Source organism: Muntiacus reevesi, chromosome 17 (genome assembly GCF_963930625.1).
Source record: "Muntiacus reevesi chromosome 17, mMunRee1.1, whole genome shotgun sequence".
Classification (NCBI taxonomy): Eukaryota; Metazoa; Chordata; class Mammalia; order Artiodactyla; family Cervidae; genus Muntiacus; species Muntiacus reevesi.
Genome location: NC_089265.1, coordinates 10396681 through 10416393, shown reverse-complemented (window position 1 = coordinate 10416393; position 19713 = coordinate 10396681). Strand labels below are relative to the sequence as shown.

General features: G+C 40.2%; 1 protein-coding gene across 2 annotated transcripts in view; it reads right to left on the bottom strand.

Annotated features, from left to right (window-relative positions):
- CCDC25 (coiled-coil domain containing 25) overlaps positions 1-17610 on the bottom strand; it is a 34510-nt gene extending 16900 nt beyond the window's left edge. The window contains exons 1-4 of one of the 2 annotated variants that reach the window (XM_065907885.1): positions 17499-17610; positions 12159-12206; positions 8889-8928; positions 5433-5484 (exon numbers count right to left, since the gene is read on the bottom strand). In XM_065907885.1, the coding sequence (XP_065763957.1) occupies positions 5433-5484; positions 8889-8928; positions 12159-12206; positions 17499-17526 (168 nt within the window). In that variant the 5' untranslated portion in view covers positions 17527-17610. The remainder of the gene's footprint in view (positions 1-5432; positions 5485-8888; positions 8929-12158; positions 12207-17498) is intronic. The other variant, XM_065907886.1, reaches the window with a different exon arrangement.
- Positions 17611-19713: the final 2103 nt, after the last annotated feature.

Sequence of the window (19713 nt, the reverse complement as noted above, 5' to 3'; positions counted from 1 at the left end):
TAATATGGAAAATACTGATACTTAATAGGTAAATAAAAAACAGGGTATGAAAAGAAAACCACCAAAACCACCACTCAGACATGTAATTTTTACCTCTTTCTTCTCATTCATACTTTTAGAAACCTTGTGGGAAAGTGATGTCTGTTTTTGATAACGGGAAGATTTCTTAGCTGAGGTCCCTATGCCCTCCCTCTCAAGAGACATCCCTCTCAAGGGCTTCCCCGATGGCTCAGACAGTAAAGAACCCGTCTGCAATCCAGAAGACCTGGGTTCAATCCCTGGGTTGGGAAGATTCCTGGAGAAGAGAACAGCAACCCACTCCAGTATTCTTGCCTGGAGAATCCCATGGACAGAGGAGCCTGGTATGCTACAGTCCATGGAGTCACAAAGACTCAGACACGACTGAGCGACTAAAACACACACACACACACACACACACACACACACACACACACACACACACACGAGGCATCTTACAGTTGTGGGTCTCAATCATCTGATAGGTTATGTACCCTCAGCTTTAGTCAGGAACCAAGCTCCTGGTGTGTGACATATAAACTTCCACCATAAGGGAGAAAAAAATATCGATTCATTCACTTTATAGATACAGTTATCAAAGTCAAAGCTGAATAAGCGAAGCCATTCCAAAGGAGCAAAAGCATGTCAGAGGCAAGAGCTGGTGGAAATCAGCTCAGCACTGGCTGTCAGGCATGGGATTACAGAAGCACTTGTCTAGGAGTGAAATGTTTTATCTACATAAATATTTGAAAAATTAAGTTTATTCTGTTTTTATTTTTTTTTCCTCTTAATGTTTCAAAATGGGACTCTCTCAAATATCTAAATTTTGACCAGAAAGTACTTAAACCCTATCTCATCCTGTGAATAGACTTATTCACTTAAATACAGGATTCTGAATTTACCAACTTGATTAACACAATGTTATCATCATGAATATCAACCACAACACTAGGCTACAATATAGTGATGATGATGCCTTCAGGGGCTTCTAACATTCATAGAAGTTGACTGACCCTATACTAAATACATCAAATGAATACTAAAGAACAAATTAGGAACCACTTTAGGAATATTCACTTTTTGAATGCTAGGAACACTCAGTAAATAGCCATATGAAATGGATAGTAATATTATGCTCGCCTTACCCATGAAGAAAATGAAGCTTAATGAGGTTTAGTAACTGGGCCAAGATCCTCCATGTCTTGTAAATGTCAGAGCTCAGAGATGAACCCAGGACTAAAGTCAAGCTCTAACAACTGGCCCCAGAGTACAGTGCTTATGGAGTTTTTGTGGAAATGCTGTCTTGGCCCTTAATATCAGGTTATGTACCAACAGTCCTCCTTCCTACCTAGAGCTACTGCTATTCCTGAAGCAATCCCCTCTTCTTGTTTTGCTATTTCTAATAAAATGAGCAGACCAAATAAAATAAAATCATTTGGCTTAGTATTACACATTAAGTCAAAGTAAACAAAATGCATGGAGAGTCTAAGGTAAAGGCCAAAATTTTGACTGTAGGCTTTGCGCCATCTGTGTTAATGAGATAAGAAACCTCTTGATAAGTGAGATTTTTCTATAGGTTTTCAACAAATCAAAGAAGCATAGAGAAAAAACCAAACACTTGATGAATATCCATAAAGTCTGGGTTGAATTCACCTGAATTTGACGAAAAAAAAAATAATGAATAAACACACATAGCACTTAACAAGTGCCAGGCACTATTAGAAATGCTTTGGTTGGGACCTCCCTGGTGGTCCAGTGGTTAAGACTCTGAGCTCTGAATGCAGGGAGCAAGGGTTCAATCCCTGATCAGGGAACTAAGATCTTGCCTGGTGAAGCCAAAAACAAAAAAAACAACAACAACAAAAAACAACTTCAGTCATGCTAGGTCATTTAATCCTTACAGTGACCTAGTAAGTCAGGGGCTGTGAGCTCCCTTTTACAGCTAAATAACTTGCTCAGAGATGCACAGCTGGTATGAGCAGAGCCAGGATTTGAAGCCAGCAGTCCAGCTCCCGAGTCTAGGTTCTGAATTACTTAGTCTCACTGCATCTCCAACGCTTACTTGATACCTACTAATTAATACGAAGGGCTATGGCCTTTACTTTTATGACCAGTAGTCATGTATGGAAGTTGAGAGTTGGACTATAAAGAGAGCTGAGTGCTGAAGAACTGATGCTTTTGAACTGTGGTGTTGGAGAAAACTCTTGAAGAGTCCCTTGGACTGCAAGGAGATCCAACCAGTCCATCCTAAAGGAAATCAGTCCTGAATGTTAATTGGAATGACTGATGTTGAAGCAGAAACTCCAATACTTTGGCCACCTGATGCGAAGAACTGACTCACTGGAAAAGACCCTGATGCTGGGAAGCAGTGAAGGCAGGAGGAGAAGGGGATGACAGAGGATGAGATGGTTGGATGACATCACTGATTCAATGAACATGAGTTTGAGTAAACTCCGGGAGTTGGTGATAGACAGGGAGGCCTGGCATGTTGTAGTCCATGGGGTCGCAAAGAGTCGGACGTGACTGAGCGACTGAACTGAACTGATAGCCTTTAATGCAGGAGGTCAACCAGGTAGAATTTCCTTTAGGAGCACAGATTTTTATCAAGCACAATTATGGGCTTCCAAAAGAAAATGAAACGGAACTCCTGTTCAGATAAGTACTAACTGGCGGTAAGGTGAACTTGGGACTATCACCATTATTTCCATTTTCTGACACAGCAGAATCCAAAGGAAAAAACTTAATCTGAACCAAAAGGAAAGCTCGGAACACCATTCTTTATTTTTCTAAACTTAAAATAGTTTCAGAATGGCAAGAAGTTGCCTTGGAAAATTCAGAATTTTGTTCCAGCACAGAGTTCACAAACGTCTTATTTTTTTTTCTTTTTTACAATATTGTTCTTAAAAACACAAGCAGAATAAGTAAAGATTGGCTAGCATGTTTTATCTTGTTAGTACACTAAGAAGTAAATACTATCAGCATAATGAATATCATTTTTTATTTATTAAAAATAGTCAAAAGGTTGCTCTTAAGTTATAAAACCCCAAAATGTTTTTGGAAAAACCTATACATATCAGGTAGCATTTTAAACCAGCACAATATTTTCAAAGGGCAATCTGGCATAAAAGGAGTTACTAAAATATTTATATCTTTTGATCCAATAATATGCTTAAAAAAAAATCAAAAGAAAAAAAAGTAGTTCATAAAAAATATTTCTTGTTGGGGTTTCATAATACTGAATGCTGTAAACAACTTATATTCTGACAGGGAGCTTTTAAATTAACTGTGGCATACTGTCAACTCGAAGCAGCCAGTCAAAACAATAAATATAAAAATTATATGGTCACGTAATACAAACAACGAGGGGATGCCAAGGAGGAATGCAAACTGAGATGAAAGAATCTAAGTGCATGACAAATATCAATGAAAGGCATGGGGGAGAAAGCAGCTTACAAATAACTTTGAAAAACAGCATTTTGAATGGAAACTGTAAGGCAGAAACCAAAAATAACTGCACATAAACACTGTACTTTAGCTGACAAAGTTGTTTCTTATGAGTTTACAAGTCACCAAATCTGAAACCACTTCCACATAGATTGGATTCAAATAAGCAAATGATGGTGGATGGTGGGAGCCGGGTCTGCTTTCCCATGGTCTAAGAAGGAAGCAATAATAGAGAAGCAAGGAAGGAAGGAGAGAAAGGCCCCCACAGTAATGGATTCACCAGAGACATCAGTAAGAGCTCATGTTTTGCTTGCTATAGGTACAGAAACAATTATTCACACAAATTACTAACATGGGTTAATATATATGTATACATATTTCCTAGCTCTGTCACGTGAGAGGGCCTAGAAGCAATGACACTTCAGTAGCAATGAGCCTCCCAGAGTCCAGGTCTTGGTTTCTAAATACCATTTCTCAGTAAAAGGAACCAAGGTTCTTTGGAGAAATGACTGATTTCAGGGCTGGAGCAGGGAAAATACATGAACCTGAAGCATCTAGCAGTATCAGAAAGTAAGGAAGGGCTCCAAAACCAAAATGACAGGAGCATGTCAGAGGAACACAGGAGCAGAGGTGGGAGAGTCAAAGCAGGCACAATTTTAGCCACAAAATGCCACAGTCCATACTGACATAATTAAATGACTAAATCAAACACATGGGGGGAAGAGACGAACCTTTACAGAAGAATTCCAAACAATACATGCAGATACTCCTGACTCTAGGACGTGGGACTTAATTCCATCCTCTCCCTGCCTCACTACAGGACGGGCTCAGTGACTTGCTTCCAAATAATGAAGTATGGAAACGGGGAGAAATGCAACTCTCTGGTGGAAAAACCCAGCAAACATTACCCTGGCCAGGAGAACAAGGTTGACAGCATTAGTGCTAAATCCTGTGAATAGACATACCCCTGACATGATGGGATGAGAGCACTCCACCCCTGTGCTGTTCTATCCCTAAACCCGTAACTCCAGTCTAGTCATGAGAAAAGCCCACAGAGCGCCATTCCATAAACGACCTGAGCGGTATTTCCCAAACCGTCAAGGTCGTGACAAACAGAGAAAGAGTGAGAAACTGTCGCAGGCCAGAGACCAGGCAGACGCGACAACCAGAACGCAGTGTGGGATCCTGGACCAGGTACTGCAACAGAAAAAGCACGTGAATGGAAACACTGTAGAAATGGAGACAGAGTCCCGAGGTCACTGAACAGAGCTGTACCGTGGTTCCTGAGTTCCGGCAGATCCACCATGGCCATGGGAGATGTGGGCAATGGGGAAAGCTGGACATGCGTGGACGGGAGCTTGTGCTACCTCTGCGACTTTTCTGTACATCTAAAATCATCCCCAAACACATATATGAAAAAGCAACACACACAACAATTATCTGTACCCTGTGATTCAACAGTACAAAATATATGGATATAAAGACAGATTAGCAAAACGGTTTTATGTGACTGGGGAGCATGGAATCTTTTCCCTTTACTATGATAATGCTGTTTTAAACCTCCTGAACGAGCCCCGGCTAACAGGGACATGTGCCCTTGGTGAGACAGAAGAATCACCAGTCTGAGAAAAAGGAACCACAATGTGATCTCCCCAGAAGAAGACAGGAAGTCCAGCAGTGTCAACTGAAAGGACAGGGAGAGACAGCAGGGGTGACATACAGCCACCTCAGCTGGCAGGACAAGACAGTGCTTCTAGCCGGAAAGTATGTGCTGTGTTCCCCTTCCAAACCTCCTTACCAGACTTGCCCTTAGTGATTTCCTAGGTGAGGGGAAGACATCTCTTCATCTGCTAGTTTGTAGACTTTTGTACAGATTTATTACTCTAAGCAATTTATTTAAAAAAAAAAAAAGAGGAAAGACAGGATGCTCATCACTAAAAAATCTTGAATCCATGTTTAAATCCAATTACCTTATGCAATCGAAGGTACACATGAGCCGAAGAGAGTTTGTCCACATGAAACCTACAAAGAATGAAAACCACTTTTAGCAAGAGGTACAAGATAACCATCTCCTCAGGTCACCTGCATTGAAAGCACTCCAATCCAAAAATATGAATTCAGTTGCCTATTGCATGCTGAGCACCACGGTGAGCAGAAAACACAGCCAACCACCTCTGAAGGCCTCACTCTCAACTGGGAGAGGTGAGAAAAACATGGAGAGTTCTGCAGCTGTGCAAGGCTAAGTGCCAAGATGAGCACCGGAGGTGACGAACATGAAATGCCCAGGGAAGTGTGACTTTTCAAGTGAGAAAGAGCTATCAGTGACCCAAGGATTCACTGGTGAACTGAGATCTGGAGGGTCCCAGGCTGAGGCATGGGATGTACAGCAAACAAGGGAAAGGAATTTTAAGAGGGAAGAGAAGGGAATGAAAGAAGTCATCAAGACTCCAGGGCGGCAAGCCTGGGCAACCTGCACGACCACTGACAGACACACCTCACAGCTGGAGAGGGAGCCTCATCCTTACAGCGGATGAGGGAGCCCACTCATCAGCCTGGGAAGGATGAGAGGTCTGGTTTGGGACATCCTGAGTTTCAAGCAATAGCAAAACAATCCAAAGAGAATGTCAATCAGAGGCAGAAGAGTCAGGTAAGGACTGAAGCAGTAAGTGGGCCACCTTCCATTAGGGGTCAGAGTAGCAATTCATCCAGCAACTATACTCCTGTAAAAATTAATTTAAAAAAAAAAAACACAACCAAGAAAACTCCAAAACCCAATTCATCCAGCCTTACATCTAACAATGACACTAATACTCAATTCCTGGGAAAGCATGGCTACTGCCCTTTATGATGTCGTCCTAAAAATATCAGAATGCCCTCTCACTCCCTACGTCCTGCATTTACCTTTCATTAAGACTCTATCATTCATTAATTTAATTAAATCCTTTAAAAATGTCCTTTTTTCATGTAACCCAACATTTGGGAATTTTAAGTTATTCACCTTTAGAAATCACCAAGTGAGGTGGATCTCTCTTCCCAACACCCAAAGATGACTTCAGAATGCTAGCAAATGATGGTAACACACAGCTGTCACTCCTGATTCTGTTAACTTCAGTTTTCTGTTCCTTAGTCCTTTCCTTTCAAGACTTAAGAATGTTCAGTAAAATTTTAAGGGGGCAACATCATAGCCCCTTATGTATTTCTCTAGATATTAGCATTAAATGATTTTTTAGAACTGAAAATGCCTACACATTTATACCCAGTCCAAGATGTAGACAGTGTGATTCTATATAAAGGTCAAGATTATGCTGTTTGTAATGCCCTCTTTAAAAAGATTAAGCATCTTGCTAGTGACTTTGACTACAAAAGTTTTACACATTTTTTGACAGACTCTGATGACTCTAGGTCTTACTCCTCACAAATACTGACAGCCAGAAATGAACACAACATCTTGGTTTATTTTTCCTCTTCAGGTTCACTTACTCATTTGCATTCTCATGTAAGAGATTCCTACTGATTCTCTTCTTCTGCTCGGCACTGTCCAGCCAGAAAATAAGCTTCTTGAAAACCTAGAAATGATATCTCACTACCCTGTTTCAGGATATTAGAAAAATACCCCATTCGTAAGCAAGCCCAATTGAGAAAACTTCTCCCATTCCAATTTAAAGTTCTCTACTTACAACAACTCTTTTCTACATACCCACAGTAGCTTGACTATATTCTGACTTCCCTTAAACGTCCCTGATGTGGAATTTTATCAAGAGAAATACATAAATAGTTCAACATACATAAATACTGGGTTCAAATATAGGCAGTCAAAGTACTAAAACACACAGAGGAATACCACTGCTGATCTACATGAACTTCAGGCTTGTAGGTACACCGCTGCAAAGGGCAGGGGAAATGTATGGATATTCAGGGCTTTGGCTGAAGTGTAAAACAAACAAAAAGTCAGCTCTGTAGACTATTTGGAGCAAGCTTCCTTAACAAACGTCCCAAATGCTCACTCCAAGTTTAAACTATGCCCAACTAGTTCCCGAGTTCTCTCTCTTCGGTTACTTTCCTCTCCCTGGTTAATCACTATCACCCTTCACTGAATACGGAGCCGAGACACTTGACTATGTGAGCATCCCTAACCTGAGGCTGGAGACAGGCAGAGCACCCGAGACTGGGTGATTTTACTTCTCCAAGTGGGGTCTCTGGATACATTACTCATTAGGGAGTCTGGAGGCAGTAAACACACGCTTTATTTTCCTTTGTTTAAAAAGAATTTAGGGACTTTCATGATGGCCCAGTGGTTAAGACTCTGCATTTCCAATACAGGGGGTACAGGTTTGATTCCTGGTTGGGGAGCTAGATCCCACAGGCCTCATGGCCAGAAAAACCAAAAACATAAAACAGAAGCAATATTTCAACAAATTCAATAAAGACTTTAAAAATGGTCCACATCAGAAAAGAAAAAAGAAAAAAAATCTTAAAAAAAAATGAGTTCAGTCCCATTCTCATTTAATCCTAGAAAAATTCTTTGCTTCCAAGTGCTGTAGGAGATTTCCTAGTATAAACTCAGATGTTGACATTCCCAGAGGTTCAGTTCCAGAGTCTACGTCAAGGTGACCCAGGCTGAAAATCTGCCCTGGAATGCAGATCAACTCATTCATTTTTCACATGCCTCAGAATGTTTCCAGAATTGACGGTTTATGAACTGGAACAGGTCTTGAAATTTAGGGCTATGCCAGCTCATATCAGACTTCAAATAGCTTCTGGAAGTACTAGTCGATCACTTCCAACAAGACATTAAATCTCAAGATTATTAATATTAAGAGTGTTGAAATGGGTATTGAGCATCTGTAGACACCAGTTCGGTAAGTGCATTCCAGGAGAGAGTCAACCTTAATGAAATGAAAAACCCAAGTCATAATACATGAGATGTAGGCTGAATGTTGGAAATTTCTCTTCCACTTACTTTTTTTCTTTTAATGTCAGGTAAAAGGCTGTTGTGAATTGCCTTTCATAGTGCATCTGAATATGTAATCATTTCTCTGCAGGTATGTCTGCCCCAAACCTTACAGCAGGTAACTACATAACAGATATAATCATTCTTATCTCTTGCATGACAGATCTGGAGATCTCTGGGGCTTCAGTGTGGTGGTCTCAGCCACCTACTCTGAGGAGACACACAGGCGGTAAAAGCAAGCCTATGTTCCGAAGACCTTTGCAGTCAGGCCTGAGGTCCATCTCTGAGACCTCCTTCCCAGTTAACGTGGTACTTATAAGTGAAGGGAGCTGGTGGTCAGCATTTTACCACTGAACAGTCATAAACAAATGGCAAACCATGAGTTCTAGTTTTAATCACAGGAGTCAGGCGGTTGGCCAAGTCTCAGAAAGTAAATAATGATCTGTAAAGAGCAGAACCAAAATTTGTTACCTACCAAATATCTTCAGGCCAGCCATACTTGATCAGATCTTCATCTGCAGAGACAAAAGAGAACAAAGAAAAGGAAACAAATAAGAAACACGATATAGGGTTCAGCACAGAGAGATACAGCCGTAATAACTTTAAATTTTATTACTATGTAAGAATTTTAAATGCAGTACAATCTATAAAAATACCTAATCACTATGTTGTACATATGAAACTAATATAATATTTATTCTTAAAAATTTAATAAAGTTTTTAAATTATTCTTTGGTTCTTTGTTTTTTTTTTTTTTTTTGGCTATGCCATACAGCTTGCAGGATCTTAGTTCCTCAACCAGCAACTGAACCCAGGCTCTGGCAATGAAAGTGCTGAGTCCTAACCCTGGACTGTCAGGGAATTCCCTAAAGTAATATTTTAAATCAACTATATGTCAATAAAAAATAAATAATTTTTAAATAAAACAAAATTGTTCAAAAAAATTTTTTTTGAATTTTCCATCATCAAAGCCTCTCTGAATTACTCTTTTCTTCATTAAGAGAGAGAAAAAGTTCTGTAGAAAAGACTGGTATTTTTTTCCCTTCCCAACTTACAGTAAACTTTAGCATATTTCACTTAACCTTCTTTTTTTAAAAAACACTTTTAATAGTTTTTACAACTGGACAATTATAATCATGAAGTATTTGTTCAAAAGGTGAAGTGAACAAAGGTTAAGTATTTGTTTAAATTGTAAGTTTTTTTTATTGCTTTAATTTTAGCCATACCACATGGCTTGTGGGATCTCAGTTCCCCACCACGGACTGGGCCACGGGCCACGACAGTCAAAGTGCAGAGACCTAACCAATGGACTGCCAGGGAATTCCCGTGTGTACATATTTTATTTCAATATATACCTCCAATGACTCATATCAATAATTAGTAACTAATTATGTTTAGTACAGAAGCATTACTTGGTATTGATAGTAGACATAAAGATAAAAAAAGGTAAACAAAGTGATTCACATATGATGATTCAAAATGTACTCAAGTAAAAAAAATAAAATAAAATAAAATGTACTCAAGTATAATCTATCTAACTTGAATGAGGTATTTATTGTCCAGAAAAGCAAAAAGATGATAGAGTACCCTCTCTGATGAGGGCACTTTAAACAAATGCATACACCTTGAGTTTTATGAAGAGTTTTCTGTAAGTACAAGTAGAATGTTGAGCAAACCTCCAACAAGCAATCAGAAAGATGAGAAAAAGGAAATTATAAAAACCTCTTTCATCTGGGCAATGTCTGGCTCTCTGGTGACACCTGCTGGCTAATAAGGAACATATCCGAAAGCTTTTTTTAGTGAAAGTAAACTGTCCAACTTAAAATTCCTTTTTGTTCTATCCAGTCTTTTGTCAGAAGTCGTCAAGACTATTAGAAGTAAATGTGAAGAGCTAGGCACAGTAGAGAACATAGCACCTGAAAAATGTAATACCATTTTAACAGCAGACTAGGAGAGTGGATGACTCTAAAAGTACCTGGGGAAAAAATGTTCTACACAACAGATTTTTTTTCCCTACATATACTTTAACAATAGTGAAACACCACTCCAATGAGGTCCAGGTAGAATCTAAATTTACATCTGTAGTCATAAACTCTATATCTAGATTTATATCTATAGAAAGAAATTCCTACAACGGAGGTTTAAAGGATTCCACAATCTAGCCAGTCCACTTTAACCCACTCCTCCAAGAAGCCTTCTGGGCTCTCCCTAATCACATTTACTCTCTGTATGTCTGCTGTTAATATTATCTCATTTTGCACTGTTTTTGTTTAACAGACTTTATTTTTCAGAGCAGAAAACTGACCCCTATTCTGGTCCCATCACTTCAAGGCAAACAGATGGGAAAAAGGTGGAAACAGTAACAGATATTATTTTCTTGGGCTCCAAAATCACAGTGGACAGTGACTGCAGTCATGAAATTAAAAGATGCTTGCTCCTTGGAAGAAAAGCTACGACAAACTTAGTATATTAAAAAACAGACACATCACTTCGCCAACAAAGGTCTGTATAATCAAAGCTGTGGTTTTTTCAGTAGTCACGTACGGATGTGAGAGTTGGACCATAAAGACTGAGTGCCAAAGAATTGATGCTTTCAAACTGTGGTGCTGGAGAAGACTCTTGCAGAGTCCCTTGGACTGCAAGGAAATCAAACCAGTCAATTCTAAAGGAAATCAACCCTGAATAATCATTGGAAGGACAGATGCTGAAGCTGAAGCTCCAATACTTCGGCCACCTGATGTGAAGAGTCAACTTATTAGAAAAGACCCTGATGCTGGGAAAGCTTGAGGGCAGGAGGAGAAGAAGACAACAGAGGATGAGATGGTTGGATGGCATCACTCACTTGGGGAACATGAGTTTCAGCAAACTCCAGGAGATATAACTGTGCCTTATTGCTCAATGTAATACAGGGAGGTATCAGCAGCATCCTCAGTTATGTTCATCAGGAGGATGCTATGAGAAAATTTACCCAGGACATTCATGGATTACAAGGAGAAATATAAAACTCAAGTTTTAATACACTGCACACTGCTTCTCCATCAAGTCACACCCAGAGTCAATGACATAAACTCATTATAAGGAAAAAAACTATTATTAAAAATGAGTTATGTTATGGTTTTTTTCTCTTGGCTAGGATATGACAGTCTTGCTTATACTGGGTCTACTTACGATTATAGCAGGGTTCAAAACTGTTGTATAGATCTGATTTATAATATAGTTATATAACTATCACACCATATTTATAATGTTATATACATTTTATGTGATATATGTCTGTGTGTGTGTATATATATATATAGATAGATAAAGATACATATGTGAGAGTGGTCAAGAAAGCTTCAAAACACTGTTCACATTTCAACTCAAAAAGAACCATCTTCTGCCTCAAAAAAACCAAGATATGTTTCTCAGATGAGGTAAAAATAGACAGAAAAGGATCTTTGCAAAAGTCCAAGCCACAGATTATTTTTATTTGATGAAAACTAGCAAAGGTTAACTTCTGATTCCTATCACCCCTAAATCAAGTGATACCACAAAACTATGTAAGTTCCTAATCACCAACAAATGGTCTAATTCTCTCAATTATCACTTGATACAACTACATGATAAGAAAATTAACCATTTGGAATTCCTTCTAATGGGTTACAGTAGTTAACTGAAAACCCATCCAACAAACCATGGAGAGAAAAAGCAATTAACACTTACCTGCTGGAAATTTCAAAATCAAATGCTTTTGAAAACTTACTTTCATATTTATCCTTTCCCATGTAAATAGTGTAAGCAGACGAGTTAACTAAGGCAAAACAAAAATAAGACATAGTTAGATAACATCATTACAGACACACCTATTTGGTGGGAAAAACAAGGGACAAATGTTTATGACAGGTTGGCAAAACATGGCTGGTAGGCCAAATCCAGCCTTGTTTTTGGAGAGCCCTTGAGCTCAGAATGATTCTTACATTTTTAAAGGGTTGAAAGAAGCAAAACAAAGAAGAATAAGCTAGAAAGACTGTATGTGGCTTACAAAGTCTAAAATACTGACCATCTGCAAAACGTTGACCAACCCTCTTAAAAATGGCTGCTTTCCTACTTTCTCAGGGAGGTAGCACAATGCAATTCCAGTTCCATCATCTACTTTTGCTTTCTCAAAAAAAAAAAAAATATATATATATATATATATATATATGTATATATTTCCCCCCCCCCCAAAAAAAACCACCCAAACTCATCACCTCAACCATTTAAAAATAGGTTCCTATACTTAGGTAAGGTTTATCTTTCATGATTTGATTTAGTTGCATTCCAGGGGTGCTGCAAATCATACCTGGCTCCCTACCACATTCAGGGGAAACATGGCTCTCAAACTTCTCATCAGTGATCCTGAACCCTGTTTACAGAATCACCTAATTTTACCCCAGCTCCACTTAAAACCAATCAAATCCAAATCTCTGGGGATTTTTTTTTTTTTTTAAGATCTCTTTTTATAATGATTTCTAATGTGAAGTCAGTGTTAGGAACTCCTACCCTAAATCAAACTGGATATTCTGGGTATGGCTTACCTTAGAAATGACATTGGCTTTCCTGAGCTAGTATGTTTTGCTGTGGGCTCCTCCATCTGCAATCAGTTAGGTTTTGTAATTGAAATCCTAACTGGGTCCTGAGTTTCTGAGCAAGTCTACCAAAATCTTTTAGACCCCATTTGGATCTAGACTCCTGAATTAACAGCCACTGGGTCTCTGTCTATAAAGCCTGGCTGACAGGTGTTAAGGCTGGGCTAGGTGGTCTGCTGGCTGTCGCTCCAGAGCTCGAACTACTCTATTAAGTGGACCTCTGAACTCTTTCATTTGTAGATTCATAAATTCAGGGTTGCCTGTACTTTCTGAATGAAAAGCTCCTTAAATGATCAAACACAGTTACCCTTCTTGGGAACAGAAGACTCCCAATTCCTTCAGTGAGTAGTTATGATGACTACCATCCATATTACTTGGAAGTAGTTGAGAGAAGTTTGAAAGGAGAGAATGTTTGTATTGACTAATTGATAGAGAGATCTGTCTATAATTAAGTATTGTATTATCCTGATAAACCCTTTGCACAGCACTGGACAAACACCAACTGCAGGAATACAACTAAAAAGTGTTTCAGATGTTCACTTGGGGCGCTATTGTATTTGTACACTCTCTTGATCCTATAATGTCACCACTAAGAGTACATACCCTACTAATTAACACTTCTTCAAGCAATGAAGCTCTTCATACAAACTAACAGGCGTTAATTAAGAACTATAGAACACACAAACAAAATGCCACGGATCCATTAAAAAGAAAGAGTAGGTGAATAACTAGCAGAACAGTATTTCTGTGTTATCTATAAACAGTAAGATTCAATCGGTTAAAAAAAATTGTACATATAAACATGCTTACATATATGTTTCTAATATACACACCCATTTTCTTTATACTATGGAAGGATATATATATATGTTTAACTGTTAACAGTGACCTTACCTACTTGCTTACAAAACGTTTAGATGGTTTTTGTAATCAGAAAAAAGGTGTGGTTTTTTTTTAGATGACTGAAGTAAACAAAGCTGTCTCTGCAGGGCAAACTAGCTAAACTCCTGCCAAGAGAATGACAGATGATGGATGGCGGACCTATAAAATGAGGTGGTTAATAACATAACTGCTACAACCCCAAACTGAGAGGCATTCTACAGAATAATTTTTCAACAGACAGTGTCATGAGAGACAAAGACTGAGCAATTGCTCCAGATCAGAAGACTCCAGAGAGCAATGAATGACAAGAGAATGCAACAACTGATTTGCAGCTTTCTTTTGTGATAAATTCATTACTAGGACACTGATGAAAACTGGATAAAAGTTGCTGATTAGGTAATAGTATTGCTGCAATGTTAATTTCCTAATTTGGATAATGAACAGTGCCTTTTGATAACAGAATATCCTTGATTTTAAGAAAAATACCCTGAGGTATTTAGGGGTAAGACACAACTTAAAGATGGTTCAGAAAAAAAAACAACCTGTGAGTGTGTGTGTGTGCGCGCGCGCACAGAGAGAGAGAGAGTGGGGTAAGGGGAGATGGAAAAAGTAGAAAAAGGAAAAGAAGAAAGGGAAAAGGAGATAAGGCATATGTGGTAAAATGTTAGAATTTGGGGAATCTAAGAGAAGGCTATAAAGGAAATCTTTTATATTCCTGTAACTTTTCTGAAAGACTGAAATGTCAAAATAGAAAATAAAATTTTTTTTAAAAAGGAGCATGACTTCTGAGTAAGAAGTCTGAATTAAGTTCTCCTCCACGGCTTCCCTGATAGCTCAGTTGGTAAAGAATCCACCTGTAATGCAGGAGACCCTGGTTCAATTCTTGGGTCGAGAAGACATCCCCCCCCCCCCCGGCCCCCCCGCCCCGGAAAAGGGATAGGCTACCCACTCCAGTATTCTTGGGCTTCCCTTGTGGCTCAACTGGTAAAGGATCCGCTTGCACTTCAGGAGACCTGGGTTCGATCCCTGGGTTTGGAGGATCCCCTTAAGAAGGGAAAGGCTACCCACTCCAGTATTCTGGCCTGGAGACTTCCGTGGACTGTAGAGTCCATGGGGTCACAAAGAGTCGGACACCAGTGAGCGACTTTCCTTTTCCATGTTAGAGGGATAAAGGAAGAGTAAACTGAATTATTCTAGTACTCCTGTAACTCACCCAAATAATGTGATTAGTATGAGAACTAGTTGTCTTGAAGACTCCTGACTCACATGTAGCAATCAATTAACCCAACTTTTGAGGCGCTGTGATAATTTCATAATTTACAGAACCATCTATATTGAGATGGACACTGGTAAAAGGTACTAAAAACATAAGTGAACTTAATGTGCTTAATGCACTAACATGTGCAGGAATCCATAAATCAGAGGGTCTTGAATGTGACACTGAAAATACAGCCAAGTTAATGTTTCCTTAATCTATTATGGGAACATGAAAGAATAAGCAGATTTTGGTCAGAGATACTAATTTTAAAAGAGAAGGCAAAAATTTTCTATTGCGATTTCCAGCCCATTTTTTTTTAAGGTTTTATTTATTTATTTATTTATTTTTGCAGTAAACCATCAGTTGATTGAAAAGCTTGGCTATCTATACAAAGTCATTTCCTTAAGATTCTGTATGTTCGAACTGTTTTCTGTACTGGAATATGTAAAAAATTTTACTACTATATTACTCTGCAATTTTAAAAGTTGCACAATTGTAGATTTATTAGATGTAAGAGGCCAAATATTTTTCCGACAAGAAGCAGTTCTGATGCTGCCATGGAAGCCAATGAGAAAAAAATAACCCACAAATCAGCTGAAGCCCTCTGCTCTATTAGGGGCATCTCCGTGTATATGACTGGCTCTCAAAGAATTTAGAATTGCTTTAAGGAGAATAATGTAGTCTGTGTAAAATACATTTAGTACCTATATGTCCTGCCTCGGGCTTCCCAGGTGGCTCACTAAAGAACCCACTTGCCAGTGCAGGAGTCAGGGGAGATTCTGGGTCAGGGAAGATCCCCTGGAGAAGGAAACGGCAACCTACCCCAGTATTCTTGCCTGGGAAGAGGAGCCTGGCAGGCTATAGTCCATAGAGTCTCAAAGAGTCAGACATGAGTTAGCAACTAAAGGAAGACAAAACATGCCTTGCCTATATTTGTCATTCCATTGTTGGACTTGTATGGATAACTATGTTGTCAAGGACTCCCGTGAGTGGAGAAGCTACAAAAAGATGCTTAGGTTACATTATGACAGAGGGGCAGAACAGGACAGACAGCAGATAAAAATGCAATTAGGAGCTTATAATGATTTTCAAGCTAGTTTGAATTTTGTTTCTAGCAATTTTAATAATATGGATAAGAAAAAACCAAGCACACAGAAACAGAGAAATAGCTTATAGCACACTGTGGAAGCCTAAACTATTGAGAAAAATGAGATGTGACAATGTGATGGAGTAGCAGAGGAGGGGCTCTGTGAGTTACAACTTTCCTGGGCTTCAACTTTCTCAAATCTAAAGAGCAAGTACCACCCTGTTCAAACCACATAACCACCATGTTGTTAGTTTCACTTAAATCTCACCTTTACCAAGGAGGCAGAGAGTAGCAATAGAATAGAGTCTTGCTATTAGTCAAAAAAATAGCATTCATTTATTCAGTATTTATTGAGTTACTATTAAGAGCCAGGCATTATGCTAGTGGAACAAGGAGGTCCTGTACCTGCCCTCAACGGGCTTACACTCTATCTCATGTAGACAAAAGCTTAACATCATATGATAAGTGCAATGCTGAAAGTATGCATTGTGTTAAGGGGATTCCTCCAAGAGATATACCTAAGCAATCCTGGGGTGGGAACAAGGAAAGAAAGGCATTTGGAAAAGATAGGCGAGAGCTGTCTCTGGGGAGAAGCAGCTAACTGGGGGATTGATTTAAGGCAAAGAGAAAAATATTGGCAGAGAAACGAAGACACTGCAGTTTCTGGGAACTAAACACACCCTTTTCTTGCCTGCCAAAGACAAATCAGAAACTATCGTGTCACTTTTCAAAATCTGGGACATTAACTCTGCCCAATGAGTGGCTGTCTCGCCACTCCAGAGTCTTTCGGTAGCATCCAAACCCAATAACCCTTTCCGGGAAGGGTAAAGCGCACTTTCTGTAAGGTAGAGTTGTTGAGGTGTCTCCCTTCTTACCAGAGAGCAGCAAGATTAAATGTTACGGGGGTGGGTGGGGAAGAGAAGACTTCACGATGGTAGTGAATAAGTCCACAAACTGCCTAATGCCAGGTAGCGACAGGTCTTTCTGATTGAGGGAAAAGAAGATCGCCCGGAGGCAAAGAGAGCACAGGGGATGGTCCCTCTACGCTCCCTCCCCGCCAACCAGGCACTGACGAGGAGGCACACTGGGAGGACTGGGACGGACACGGTGGAGAGACCATCAGGACGAGCGAAGAAGCACCCACTGCCGAGAAGGCACTTAAGGGCCAGGCTAGCGGTGGCCTCGAGGTCTCGGCTTCGGAGCCCCACAGTCGAGGTAGGGACCCGGAAGGTTTCGGCGACCACTCACCGCTACTACTGGTGAAGTAGAACACCATGATCCCAGCGGCGGTGGGACAATTAGAGCGCCCAGCAGCAGGATTCAAACCTGGAAGCTCAGGATGCCGGAAGCGCGGAGGCCGCGTTTCCCGGAACTGCTCCACGCACTTCCGGCTGACGTCGGGTCGCGTCATAACGCCGGTCGCCGGCGCCATCTTCAATTCGGCCGTGGAGGAGGTGTCTGCGCGCTCAAAACTCTACTTACTTGGGGGTCAAAGGAAAGAGGATGGAGGAAGGAGGATTGGTGGGTGGAAAACGAAGCGGGGAAACTAAAGAGAAAAATGCCATTGCCTGGCTTTATTTTTAGTACCTACACCCTGTGGGCCATCAAGTTGGTTGCCTTTGCCCCTTTTCACCCGCATCTGGGCTCCTCAAAAGTAGAAACCTGCCTTCTTCACGGCTGCGCTTTCACTGAACTAATCACGGTACTTGGAACTTAGTATAGAAGCTCATTAAATTTTGAATGAACCCAAATTCCTCCACTATTCTCATTCTAGCTCCATCACTTGTTGGGCATTTTAGGTTGCTGCACTTAGCTGCAAAATGAGGATGAATGGAGCGGTTAATTACAGGTTATTTTGCCAGGGTTTAGTAAGTTAATAGGTGTGAAAGGTTTAGGACGTGGTGAACACGCTAGAATAAGTGAGTTTCACCGGAGGCAATATGCCTCTCTGCGTTTGGACTTGTACTGTTCTACCTTTAAATCCAAGATCTGCCATCTGTTACCTACTAGACTGAGGGAACCTCAGATCTTCCGGCTGTAAAGTGGGAATGATCTGACTCAGTTCGCAACAGCACTTCGCTTTAACCTGATTATTTATATTATCTTATTATGTGAAGTTAAGTGCATCACTTAACTAAATTTTTTTAGAACTAAGAAATGTGCCAGGGAGTATACTAGGAGCTGGTATACAAAGAACAGTAGCTAATAACAAAATTCTCCAAGCCAGGCTTCAGCAATACATGAACCAAGAACTTCCAGATGTTCAAGCTGGTTTTAGAAAAGGCAGAGGAACCAGAGGTCAAATTGCCAATATCTGCTGGATCATCGAAAAAGCAAGAGAGTTCCAGAAAAACATCTATTTCTGCTTTATTGACTACACTAAAGCCTTCGACTGTGTTGATCACAATAAACTGTGGAAAATTCTGAAAGAGATGGGAATACCAGACTACCTGACCTGCTTCTTGAGAAACCTATATGCAGGTCAGGAAGCAACAGTTAGAACTGGACATGGAGCAACAGACTGGTTCCAAATAGGAAAAGGAGTACGTCAAGGCTATATATTGTCACCATGCTTATTTAACTTATATGCAGAGTACATCATGAGAAACGCTGGGCTGGAAGAAGCACAAGCTGGAATCAAGATTGCCGGGAGAAATATCAATAACCTCAGATATGCAGATGACATCACCCTTATGGCAGAAAGTGAAGAGGAACTGAAAAGCCTCTTGATGAAAGTGAAAGAGGAGAGTGGAAAAGTTAGCTTAAACCTTAACATTCAGAAAACTAAGGTCATGGCATCTGGTCCCATCACCTCATGGGAAATAGATGGGGAGACAGTGGAAATAGTGTCAGACTTTATTTTGGGGGGCTCCAAAATCACTGCAGATGGTGACTGCAGCCATGAAATTAAAAGACACTTACTCCTTGGAAGGAAAGTGATGACCAACCTAGATAGCATATTAAAAAGCAGAGACATTACTTTGCCAACAAAGGTCCGTTTAGTCAAGGCTATTGTTTTTCCAGTGGTCATGTATGGATGTGAGTTGGACTGTGAAGAAAGCTGAGTGCTGAAAAATTGATGGTTTTGAACTGTGGTGTTGGAGAAGACTCTTAAGAGTCCCTTGAACTGCAAGGAGATCCAACCAGTCCATCCTGAAGGAGATAAGTCCTGGGTGTTCATTGGAAGGACTGATGCTGAAGCTGAAACTCCAATACTTTGGCCACCTCATGCAAAGAGTTGACTAGTTGGAAAAGACCCTGATGCTGGGAGGGATTGGGGGCAGGAGGAGAAGGGGACGACAGAGGCTGAGATGGCTAGATGGCATCACCAGCTTCATGGCCATGAGTTTGAGTAAACTCCGGGAGTTGGTGATGGACATGGAGGCCTGGTATGCTGCGATTCATGAGGTCACAAAGAGTCAGACACGACTGAGCTACTGAACTGAACTGAATAACAAACAAG